Source organism: Lithobates pipiens, unplaced genomic scaffold, assembly GCF_037356315.1.
Source record: "Lithobates pipiens isolate NorthernLeopardFrog02 unplaced genomic scaffold, aLitPip1_a1.2 Scaffold_8, whole genome shotgun sequence".
In the NCBI taxonomy this organism is placed as follows: domain Eukaryota; kingdom Metazoa; phylum Chordata; class Amphibia; order Anura; family Ranidae; genus Lithobates; species Lithobates pipiens.
Genome location: NW_027507903.1, coordinates 267,355,300 through 267,368,556, shown reverse-complemented (window position 1 = coordinate 267,368,556; position 13,257 = coordinate 267,355,300). Strand labels below are relative to the sequence as shown.

Below are 13,257 nucleotides of genomic sequence, written 5' to 3'. Positions count from 1 at the left end.
AGCACTGTTCAATCTGTCAAACCCAAAAATGGAAAGAGCATGGCACAACTGCAAACCTACCAAGACACGGCCGTCCACCTGACAGGCCGGACAAGGAAAGCATTGATCAGAGAAGCAGCCAAGAAGCCCATGGTAACTGGAGAAGCTGCAGTGATCCACAGCTTAGGTGGGAGAATCTGTTGACAGGACAACTATTAGTCGTGCACTCCACAAATCTGGCCCTTATGGAAAAGTGGCAAGAAGAAAGCAATTGTTGAAAGAAAGCCGTAAGAAGTCCCGTTTGCAGTTGGCAAGAAGCCATGTGGGGGACACAGCAAACATGTGGAAGAAGGTGCTCTTGTCAGATGAGACCAAAATTTAACTTTTTGGCCTAAAAGTAAAACATATGTGTGGTGAAAAACACTGCACATCACCCTGAACACACCATCCCCACCATGAAACATGGTGGTTGCAGCATCATGTTGCGGGGATGCTTTTCTTCAGCAGGCACAGGGAAGCTTGTCGGAGTTGATGGGAAGATGGATGGAGCCAAATAAAGGGCAATCTTAGAAGAAAACCTAAGTCTGCAAAAGACTTGAAACTGGAGCGGAGATTCAAGACAATGATTCTAAACATATGGAATGGTTTAGATCAAAGCATATTCATGTGTTTGACTGGGTCATTCTAAGTGCAGACCTAAATACAATTGAGAATCTGTGGCAAGACTTGAACATTTCTGTTCACAGGCACTCTGCATCCAATCTGACAGAGCTTGAGCTATTTTACAAAGGAGAATGGGCAAAAATGTCACTCTGTACACGTGCAAGGCTGGTATTTGTAAATAATTTCGAAAAACATTTATTATTTCCCTTCCACTTACTTATGTGCCACTTTGTGTTGGTGTATCACAAAAAAATCAGAATACAATACCTTTATGTTTTTGGTTGTAACATGACAAAATGTGGAACATTTCAAGGGGTATGTATACTTTTTCAAGGCACTCTATATCAAACCCCATCCTAAAAAAAAAAAGTGAAAGGTCTCTTGTACAGCATGAGTTGGTGTAGAGAAATGCACTGTCAGCATGCCTGCTGTCTCTTGCTGTCCCTTTAATTTCTCATTGTAATGAAATTTGAATGTCCCACTAGAGCTTTAATTTTGTCGGAAACTGGACATACTGTATCATTTAATTACAATGTGCTTGTTGGGCTTCTTGGCAGTTATTGATACAACATTGTCTTGGATGTTTTCCTTAATTAAGTAATGTCTGGTCTAAATCCAACACAATGACAGTATACATTGGCCAGTTACACAACGAAAATATAGGTGATTTTGCAACAATTTATAAGAAACACTAACAAAAGTACATGTCAAAGTATACTTGGGAATTAAATGCTCCACAGATTTCTTTGTGCTGGTCTCATGAAATACAGAAGTAGATCACCTCAGATGCAGACCTAGACTTTGTCATCACCGTCTACGGTTGCACATGGTTGTAGGGGGTTGTGACATGATGACCCAGTTCATTTAAATGGGTAACTTTTGACATGTTACTGACACAAAGCTTATTCTTTACCAAGGCCACAAAGTAAAGCATCATGGATGCAGTTTGCAGCCCTGAGCAGCTGCTTGTTCTTCTTTAGTCTGGAGATACAACTCACCCACTTGTTTTACTACTCTATTTTTGCCCATGTGAACAAAGATTTACTGTACTGTTTACAGATAAAGGATGCCTAATGTCTTATATTGTATTCTATGTAAAGCAAGATAACAGAATGTGATATTCTATGTAATGTTTGGAGTAGGTGGCTCAGTCTGGGCATTCTGTTGTTGAAATTTCCCCACTGAGGGCCTCACTTGATTTAATGACCCAACTAGGGGTTTAATCTCCAGATATTAAACCAAATTATCCAGATATTAAACCATTAGAGTTTTGTGACTTAAAAAAAAAGTGTCTTGGCTCTCATTGTTTAGGTATGGGTGAGTAATGGTTAGTTTAACCACTTCAATACTGCACTTTCACCAGTTTCCTGCCCAGAGCTTTCCTTTGGTGGCATTTAATCACCACTGTTTTATTTTTTATTTTTTGCTATATAAACGAAAAAAAATATCTAACACCTAATAACATTTTTTTTTAGTTTCTGTTATAAAACTTTGCAAATAAATCATTCGTATAATAAATTGAAGCCAAACTGTATTCTGTTAGATTTATATGGTAAGAATAACCCAAATCAGTGTATATTATTTAGCATGTGTGAAAGTTACAGATAATGGCTATGAATGACAAGCCATTGTTTTTTTTACGTGTGATTGATGTGATTAGTCACAGCGATCACACGGTACCAGGGCCACATACAGTGTTACACCAATCTGTGTTCCGCTGTGCCAAGGGTACACAACAAGTCACAGAACGCTCCACTGCACACCCCCTAGGGCGCCAACTAGGAGGATGTCATCTGATGTCCACCCAGAATTGCGGTGCTCCCATCTGGACTCTAGTAATAGAAAGGTTGTAAAACATACACTGAATTTTAACATTTCTCAAAGGCTTTAGTACTGGCATCTCAATGGATTCTCTCTCAGTTCACCTGTCATATTTAGTACGGGTGTTGACTACTTATTCTTTAATTAGTAGCATATTTGAATGAAGAACTGTAGATAAGGCACTGACTGAATTGATTTATTTATGTAAACTGTGTAATTAGGATATTCAAATAATTAAAAGGTACTTTAGAGTCTTACATAAAAGCATTACATTGCATGGCTAGTAATAGGAATTCAGAGGCAGAGATTTCTGAAATAACTTCAAGGCAAACCAAGCTTGTTAGCTTGTGAGCTAGTTCTAAAAAATTGTATATAGTAAGCTGCTCCCCTCAACGTGCAATAGTGCTAGCTTTGTCTGATTTGGGGTGTGTAATGAGAGGGGACGCTGTCAATAGTGTAACTTAATAAATTATACTAAATCTTGTGCATATACAAATATAGTGCTTATCTAAATACTATAGAATTTGATGATTAATAGATAATCCAGTGCTGGAATCACAGTGATTAAGACATTTCATCAATAACAAAGTGCATAATTCTTTTGTGATGCAACTTCAGTCTTTACACCATCACCAATGGCAAACTTCATGAAAAACACTCAGTGGATTTGAGTGAAATTCCTACTCACCAGACCACCATGACCTCTTTAACTTAAAAAAGGTCAGATGGGGCTTTTTAATGTGGCTATGTGGTCTTGCTGGCATATCAGAGGAGATGTGGCTGGAATCTTGCTAATACTCCACCCCAGTAACAGTTGAAAAAATAGGACCATATCGTAATACAGTTTAATTAAAAGGCAATTTTAAAAACGTGGCAAATGGCCGCTTAGATTAGTAGGTGCCTTTCCTCCTATTCTATAGGAATTTTGACTGCATCAGCTCCTGATGAGTGGAAACATCATCCACGAAACGCATCGAGCCTTGTTTTGATGCTTCAGCTACTTTTCATATGGAATCATGTTCATTGAACTATTTTTATGTACCCATGAATATTATTTTATTTCTTATTTGGTGGATGCATTTGTCGGTGCCCGGCATGCTGCTGTTGGCAACTCTGTGCTACACTATTTACCTATTTACAAAACTATGTATCACTACATATATGGATATTTTTTACTATGCTTTTGCCATGTGTACATTACCTGTATGTATATGGAACTAATATTCTTCTCTGCTTTTATATTTATGTTAACAATTAAACATTTTTATGGTGAAATTTAAATAAGATGTTATTTACCTCCACTATCCAATTTGCTTCATCCAAAGTCCCAATCTTCCCTTGATATTTACCGATTATCAGGATGGAGGCACGTAATTGTTCCTCATTTAAAGTCCCAAACTTCCCCCCCTTTGTTTGCTTTCTTCAGCACAGGAGGTTTAAAGCATGTATCACCAGACAAATGGAAGGTATGGCTGTCCCACTCGTGCTTTGTTGATCGGCGTGCATTCCACCACTGTGGTGAGACAGAAAATGGAATTGACGTGAATGGGATGCGCCTCCAGTTTATCTATTAATCATCAATTGCTATAGTTTTTAGATAAGCACTATGCACTTTATTTGTATATGCACAAGATTTAGTATCATTTATTAAGTTACACTATTACACACTCAAGGCAAAACAAGCTGATTGGGGATTTATACCAAAATGGTATATTGGTTAGAGGGATCCTGTTATTATTTGGCTTTTTGGGTTTTTTAGTGTCTGGCTACTCTCTCACTGAAGCATATATTTAGTGACAGAAAACGTAATACCTATATAATCCATTATATAAAAACTGCTGTGATGTAACTATTTGTTTTGTATCCTAATTAGATGCTCCTGATGTATCAAGAATCTTTTCTAAAGCAACGAAGCAACTGGTGAATTTGGAAGCATTTGTGGAGACAGCTCGGCATTATTCTTTAATAAATATGGGATTATGCACACCCATTGAAGAACTGATTGATGCCTTTGCTATACGAAAACCAGAGCAAACTGGTAAGTATTTGTGTAGTGTTGATGACAATTCACTGTAGGGATAACTGCTACTGCTGTCGTTGCAACCCCCAACATTGATATTAGTACATTAAAATGTTGCATGTTTCATTAACAATTAAACAAGATGCACTTAGATGTGAGATGAAAAGTGATCCTCTTTAGCCAGTCAGCTAGATTGAGTGATGATCCACATATGCATATATGCACTAGTGGACATAAACATGTTGGGATATAACTTTGCTATGTGGATTTTTTTGTTTTTGACCGATTGCTACACTTTTTAGTAAGCGGATACTGAATGTCTGTTTGCTTTCCCCCTCCTTTGCACAATAGGCAAAAAACCCTGTAAAGTCCTGCTATGTATATTTATGGAAAGATCTTTCACCAGACAGATGATTGTATAGGGGGATAATGCCCTTGTGTCTTACTGCTTTGTCTTTGAAATCCAATTTTCCTTAAAGAGGTTGTAAACCTCCGGAAAAAAAAATTCCTGCAAGACAATGGCATAATGAGCTAGTATGCATTGCATACTAGCTCATTATGAAATACAGTATTTATCAGTGTATAACACACACCCCAATTTCAGGAGAGAAGTTTAAGGAAAAAAAATGTATATTTTAAATTAAGAACGTGAAGCAAAATTAGGGTCACAGCTCAATGCACCCTCGCTCAGTGCCCATCTGAAGACTCTAAATTGCCCATCAATGCACCCTTCTCAGTGCCCATCTGCTGCCATTAAATTGGCCAAGAATGCAGCCTGTTCAGTGCCCATCTGCAGCCTCACCTTTCCCATCATCGCAGCTTCGCCAGTGTTAGATTATCCCTGCTGTCTCAGAGGGAAGAGGAGGAGCGAGCGCCGCTGAGTAACACAGAGCCGCAATCTCCTCTGTAACAGGGTTGTAACAGGATTTACAACCACTTTAATACTCTACTAGTAAGGAAGACATGTCCTCAAATTGCTTAGCTTTTAGGGCATGCTGTTCAGGACTAGAGAAAATTGCAATATTTATCAGTCAAGAACATGTTCTTTCAGTTATTCTGTTGTTGATAAAAAAAAAGATAGTTGGTAATACAGACGATAGCATCACAGGAGAGAGCACTCTTGCTTAATCACTTTCCACCTGCCATATAGCAGAATGTGGTCAAGTTATCCTGACTGGACGTCAAAGGTCTTTCAGCAGGATAAGCCGCAATTGCGCACCGCAGGAGCACGTATCACAGTGATCATTGGTGTGGTGTGTCAGTCTGACACACCGACTCACCGGTCTCGGTAAAGAGCCTCTGACATTGGCTCTTTACCATGTGATCAGCTGTGTCCAATCACAGCTGATCACAGCGTAAACAGGAAGGGCCATTTATTGGATTTTCCTCCACTCGCACTGTAGACACAAGTAGAGGAGAGCCGATCGGCTGCTCTCCTGGGGGGGGGGGGGGGTCTGCACAGATTTACTATCAGTGCAGCCTGCCCCAAGGATACCCACCCAGGACCACCAGGTATGCCCACCCATGACCACCAGAGTTACCAATCAGTGCCTATCAGTAATGCCTGCCAGTGCCTCCTCATCAGTGCTGCCTATCAGAGCCATCAATCAGTGCCACCTATCAGTGCCATCTATAAGTGCCCATCAGAGCTGCATATTAGTTCCACCTCATCAATGCTGCCTTATCAGTGCCCGTCAGTGCAGCCTCATCAGTGCCCATCAGTGAAGGAGAAAACTTACTTATTTGCAAAATGTTATAACCGAAACAAATAAACTTTTTTTTTTTTTCAAAATTTTCAGTCTTTTTTAAATTTGTTTAGCAAAAAATAAAACCCCCAGAGGTGATCAAATACCACCAAAAGAAAGCTCTATTTGTGGGAACAAATAGATAGAAAAATGATAAAAATTATAAAAATTTAGTTTGGGTACTGCGCACTTGTCATTTAAAATTCGACAGCGCTGAAAGCTAAAAATTGGCCTGGGCAGGAAGGGGGGAAGTGCCCTGTATTGAAGTGGTTAAAGTGGTTTTAAACTCAAACACAAAAATATATTAAATTGCAGCTTACCAGTTCTTAGATGTGGCTGCTTTTTTTTTTCTTTTTTTTTTCAATTGTAACTCCATTTTCATGGGAAAAATGATCAAATAATAAAAAAAAAAATTACCTTTTCTTTTCAATCTGCAGCTCTGTAATTTTCTGTAAAATGCCGTGCAATTTGGCTGCCTGGAGGTGTTGTGTGCACAGAATGCTCCCCACAATTATCATGTTCTGCTTGTGTGATTGGCTCACTGATTTCTCAGAAGTCTGCACAAGTCAGATTTTTGGCATTACCAGCAACAAAAGTTGCATTTTTGATAAGCTACTCCCAATAGGAAATCATGTCTAAAGGGATACAGACCCTGCAATTTTCCTCATTAGAGCCCTGCAGGTACAGTAGCTGGCACATGTGCAAAGAGAAACAAACATTGATTTCTAAAGAATAACAAAAGGTAGAAATCTGCAACAACGTTTGTTAAAATCCTTGTAATGTACAGAGATCACCCAGAGTGGAATGTTTTTCCTCAACAAAAGTGGAGTTTCACCTGGTGATCCGGGCAGTAAGTCTGTGATTTTTCAACTTTCTTTAACAGACCAAGCTATCCATCAAAAGTGTCAAAAGATAAAAACAAACCTATACCAATGGCGGGGGGTGCTTACGGTTGTAATGCATTCATTTATGTAAAACCTTTATCCCAAAATGGGAAAATATTTTGCTGTGATTGCCTATAAATTGTTTGTTTTTCATTTGTTAGTCAAGTCCATCTAAATCTACTAGTGCATTTAAAAAAAACCCTCTCTCTGGACTGTTGTCCAAACCTGTGATAGCAAGTGTGTTACTGGCCAGATTTCCAGGTAAAAATAAAAAGGAACAAGCCTAAAGAAAAAATGTATTTATTTTTGCTTTTAAAAAAGCTGAAAGCTAAAAAAAAGACAGACATTTGGAAAACAAATAGCCAGTAATGAACAGACAGGTGCCTACTATGTGACAGTTGGTTTAATAATGTTATTTGGGTGGCTTTTGTTTTTGGGATAATTTTTAGGAACAGCCCATGCACTCCAACCATTGTTTAAAGGGGTTGTAAATCCTTGTGTTTTTTCACCTTAATGCATCCTATGCATCAAGGTGAAAAAACACCTGGCAGTGACCGACCCCCCAGCCCCCCCTCCCCCGTTTTACTTACCTGAGCCCTAGAAAGTGACCCGGCAGGGACGCGCTGTCCCTCTGCCTGTGTTCTCGGCTCTTGATTGGATTGATTGATAGTAGCGCAGCCATTACCTCCCGCTGCTGTCAATCAAATCCAATGACGCGGGGGGCTAGGCCGAGGCCAAGTCATGCATTCGGTGGCTATGGACACCGAATAATGGAAACGGGAGCATGCCCACAAGGTAACCCCCCAGGAGAGCAACCCAGAAGATGGTGTTTGGGGCCACTCTGTGCAAAGCGAGCTGCACAGTAGAGGTAAGTATGACATATTTGTTTTTGTTTTTTTAAAAGTAATAAACGCTTTACAATTACTTTAAATTGCACATAGTGTGCTCTGTCCTGGGCATCCAAGAGACCAGGGTGTGGCTGCACCATTTCCTACTGTACAGTAAATCATGATCTGTTTTGTAGTGAAAACAGTTTCCAGCAGAAATCAAATCCCAGTGGCATAGCGAAGGGGGTATGAGGGGGGCCGTGGCCCTGGCCGCAACAGTTGGGGGTGAAATCCCGTGCCAGTGTGTGTCACTCTGGCTCTGTAGTCCTAATTCCTATTCCCTGTGTCCCCTGCGATCTGGCAGCCATGTTTAATGTCAGCTGGGTGCCCTGTGATTGGGCGTATGGGTTCATGTGAGGCAGCGGGGCTGGCCTGCCCTTAATCCTCCTGGAGTCCTGTCTCAGCCATCTTCTTCTCCTGACTGCTGGATCTGAGACACGCACCATTCCCCGTTGATTGTGGCAGGCAGCCAGTCAGTCTGGCAGTGTGGCAGACAAAGGTCAGATCGATGGTGGACAAAAAAAAAAGCATCCCTTCTCTTCCCCCACTTATCCCAAATGTCCCACCTCTCCTCCAACTTATCCCAAAAGTTCCTCCTCTCCCCCCACTTATTTCAAATGCCCCCCTCCTCCCACTTATCCCAAATGCCCCCCTTCTCCCACTTATCCCAAGTGCCCCCCCTCCCACTTATCCCAAGTACCCCCCTCCTCCCACTTATCCCGAGTGCCCCCCCTCCTCCAACTTATCCCGAGTGCCCCCCCTCCTCCCACTTATCCCAAGTGTCCCCCTCCTCCCACTTATCCCAAATGTCCCCCTTCCCCCCACTTAGCCTAAATGTCCCCCTTCCTCCCATTTATCCCCAATGTCCCTCCTCTCCCCCACTTATCCCAATGTCCCTCCTCTCCCCAATATCCCTCCTCTCCCCAGTAACCCTCCTCTCCTCCCACTTATCCCAGATGTCCCCCTCTCCTCCCACTTATTTCAAATGTCTCTCACCATCTCCTTGTTATTTACAACCCGAGAATCTGATTGGCTACCAGCATCCTTATTATTGGTTGATAATGAGAAGATATCTCTTTAACTACTGTAGTCAAAGAGATATCTCAGATCTAATCAATAATAAAAGGCTGCAGACAGCCAATCAGAGGCTCAGGCTGTGAGTGGAGGAACCCTTTGAGTTTTGACAGCCACAGCATGTAAGCAGCAGCAGAGCAGTCCCTGGGCCCTCATTCTTAGGTGCTAAAAGTCCACAGGTTAGGGGGCACATATTTGCCTTGCACGGGTGCTGACAACCCACGCTACGCCACTTTCACACCCTGAAGATCCATTCAGAGTTATACCCACAGTGATGAGTAAAACCTACAGTCCAGCATCAAAGACAGGTAAGACTGGTTCAGCCTGTATACTTCTGACCATTACTGTTAAAGACCAGGGGGTATTTGAATTGTAATCATTATATCACAGTATAAACTAAACATTTGGTGCTAAAAATTCAACCACTCAGAGCTAAGTCTCAGGTGGATGACCAGGTGTGTACCCTTTGGGTACAAAGAGACCTATAAAATCTTTCAAAACGGGGGCGTGGCCGGACGTTGAGCTGAGTGGACGCTCTGGCTGTGAGCTCCGGCCTTCCGAAGGCCTAAGTGGTGGATTCTCGGGTCCCTCTGCCCTTGCCTGGTCCTCGGTGCGGATCCCGGAGTCCCTCGGTATCTGGGGACCTCTGGGCACCGGAGACGCGGATCGAGCACTCGCCGCGGCCGCTCCTACGCAAGTCCGTGGCTTCGGCCTAGTCGGAGCATACGGCGGCCATCTTGGTACACCCCGCGGAACGGACGCCGCTGCCTCCTGCCATCCGGGCCCTCCCGTGGCTGTTCTTCGGCCTGCCAGGGGTCCGCTGGGGCTCGGGTACGCGGCGATCTCCTGGAGCCAGGCCGCCTGGAGTGGATTCCGCAGCTCCGGCCTGTTTGAGGGAAACGGCGGCCATCTTGGCCCACCCAGCAGCAACTCCTCCGCTGTTCTCTGGATCCACCGGCTCCCCTACACCTGCGTCTCCTTTCTGGACTGTTCTACAGCTGGGCACCCCTTCCCACGTGGTCAGTGGGACCGCGGATTCTGCTCCCAAGCCTACTTCGTCAGTCAGCCAGGACATAGGTAGGAAGCAGCCATCTTGCTACACCCTGACACGAGTTATCAGCCTCATTGCTTTGCCTTCCCTGGACCATCCCGATTACACAGCACCAGACACTGGCCTGTCTCAAGGTATCCTGCTGGCAACTTACCTTGTACCAATGCAGATAGGGGTTTATTCCCCATAACCACATACATCGGCCATCTTGCTCCACCCGGCTACAGGCCTTTAGGACCCTTCCTAACTCCTCCGGGTCTGAATCGCCCCACGCAGGGTCTCTGGTACTGAGGGGCCTCAGGCGTGACATGTAGGATGGAAGTCATGTAGACTTTCGGTCCCCGTCCCTACATCTGCAGCTCCTGTACAGCATCCACAGCTTCTTTAGATCCAGGAGCGACACCACAGCTGGTCAGCTACTTCCGAGCTGCTTATGGGAAAGATTGGTTTCCAGAAAGAAATTTACCGTGGATTTATCCCGCCATCACCTAATAAAACCATGGAGCGCTTCCTGTATAAGTCACAATCCCCGACCCCGAATGCTGCGTCGTCTTCACCAGTCCCTTCCGACTCCCTCCCCACGGCCGAACAACCACCTCAGACGGACCTCAGGTCCCACCCAACACAACTCTCCGATACATCAGCTATGGTGACAGTAGCTGTGTTGGACCTTAAGCTTCAATCACTGCTCCAGGACCTGACCCATAACATAGCTAGAGAGGTGGGTAAAATAGCACACGAACTCCGTGGGGAAATAGATCAACTTGGAGAACGTACAGACACCCTGGAGAACAAATTCGATGAGTTGACCCAATATGTACACGCCCTGGAGGAAGACAATGCCGCTATGAAGCACACGGCCTCCCAACTCCAGCTCCAACAAGAGGACTTGGAGAACAGAGAAAGGCGTCAGAACCTAAGAATCCGGGGAGTACCTGAGGCTATCAGTGATAAAGAACTCCGCCCATACCTCCTAAGCCTATTTGTCACCTTGGCCCCCCACATCCCAGATATCGATTGGCGTCTTGACCGGGCTCACAGATCTCTGGCTCCTAAACCTCCACTCGGCTCTAACCCCAGGGACGTCATTGTCCGTTTTCATTATTATGAGAGTAAGGAAGCCCTCACTACCGCAACTCGCAACAAGTCTCGCATTGACTTTAAACAAGCCAAGATTCAAATTTTCAGCGACCTCTCCCCTATCACCCTGGCGAAAAGACGCAGCTTCCGCCCAGTTACCACACACTTACAAAACCATCAAGTGCCTTACCGCTGGGGGTTTCCATTTCGTCTCTCTGTATCTAAAGATGGCGCCCAATTCTCCCTACGGGACCTTTCTGAAAGCGAAGCCTTCATTCGTAACCTAGGTCTCCCACCCATCCCTGAGGAGGACTTACAGCTTCCCATCCACAACCCCAAGCCTCTGACGACACCAGCCAAGATATGGACCCCCGTCCGTCGGCGACCGCAGAAGTCCTTCTCCACTCCTCAACGAGCTAATCCTGCCAGATTTCCTACCTGAGGGGGCTCCCTCTTCAAGGCTCTCTTGAACATTTACCAATCTTACAATAGCTTACAATCCTTTTGTTTAACTGCTAACCATCCATTGAACAGAGCTGACTATTTTTCTTTGAAGAGACGGGAATCTACCGTCGGATCGCATGGTCTGCCATGTCCCTTACTAATACCCCAGGCTGCTGCCTGGGTTCCCTGAAGTTTTTTTCTCTTCAGGGTCTCCAAAAATGTTTTCAAATTTTTTTTTCCGTTGTTTTTTTCTTCTTCTTTTTTTCTCTTTTTTTTATGGATTCTCATTCCCACTTCACGGAAGCCTGTTTTCTGACCCTTTTTTGGTCACCACTGTTTCTTTTATGATACCATTTCAACTTGAATATTTACTTGTTAATGTACATGTTGCACTAAGGTTATATTACTGTTGGTTTACAAACTATGGTACGCTAGCTATACACGAGTCTGATTTACTATGGCTCTTAGAATATACTCCTGTAATGTGAAGGGCCTGAATTCCATCAGCAAGAGATGGCAAGCTCTGAAGGAGTTCAGGACCTCCAATGCGGATGTGATCATGGTCCAGGAGACCCACTTCAGACCGGGTGGATCCTTTAAATTCGCATCTAAGCATTTTCCTTTGGCCTATTTAGCCTCTGATCCCTCTGGGAAGGCTGGTGTGGCAATTCTCATTAAACGTTCTTGCCCGCTACGCATCCTCTCTTCCTATCTGGATCCACACGGTTGTTTTGTGCTCCTGAGCTGTAGTCATCTGAACACTCAATTCATTTTAGCTAACATCTATGCTCCAAACGTGGGTCAGATTGGTTTTATTACAAAAGTTTTGGAGAAACTCCAATCGTTTTCTCAACCATTTATGATTATAGGGGGAGATTTCAATGTGTGCATGTCCCCGACTAAGGATAGACGAGCCTTATTTCAAGACACCCCGCGGACCGCGGTCCAGAAGCTTTCCTCCTCATTCCGTAAACGAACTAGATCGCACAACCTCTTTGACACATGGAGAGTGAAACACCCTACTCAGACAAGCTATACGTTTTACTCTCCTGCTCACAAGATGTATTCCAGATTGGACCACTTCTTTGTAACTGCCCCTCTCCTTCCATACATTGTCTCTTCTGAGATCAACCCCATTACTTGGTCGGATCATGCACCCATTGGACTTGACATTGTTTTGACGGCCTCCACCCCCAAGACCTGCCATTGGCGTCTTAATGAATCTCTGATTAAAGACCCAAAAATCCAAACCCAATTGCATCAAAAACTATCTGAATTTTTCCACCTAAATGATGGATCGGTTACAGAGGTTTCCACCTTGTGGGAGGCCCATAAGGCTTTTTTCAGGGGTGAATGCATCTCTGCGGGATCCCGCCTTAAGCGGGACTCCATCAAACTCAAAACTGATCTCCTTGCTCAACTGAAAATCGCAGAGATGCACCTACTCAACTCCCCCACGGTGGAACGACTGAGAGTAGTTACCTCTCTCCGGAACCGCATCAAATCTTTTGACATGAACAGGATTTCCAAATCTATGCTATGGGCCAGGCAAAAGTTCTATGAATTTGCAAACAAGCCACATAGAATGCTTGTTAATAGACTGAAATCA

General features: G+C 43.8%; 1 protein-coding gene across 3 annotated transcripts in view; it reads left to right on the top strand.

Annotated features, from left to right (window-relative positions):
• The window catches only part of METTL25 (methyltransferase like 25), a 403,498-nt gene that overhangs the window by 127,883 nt on the left and 262,358 nt on the right, over nucleotides 1–13,257 (top strand). For all 3 annotated transcript variants that reach the window (XM_077471886.1, XM_077471887.1, XM_077471885.1), the window contains exon 3: nucleotides 4,337–4,501. In XM_077471886.1, coding sequence (XP_077328012.1) covers nucleotides 4,337–4,501 — 165 coding nt within the window. The remainder of the gene's footprint in view (nucleotides 1–4,336; nucleotides 4,502–13,257) is intronic.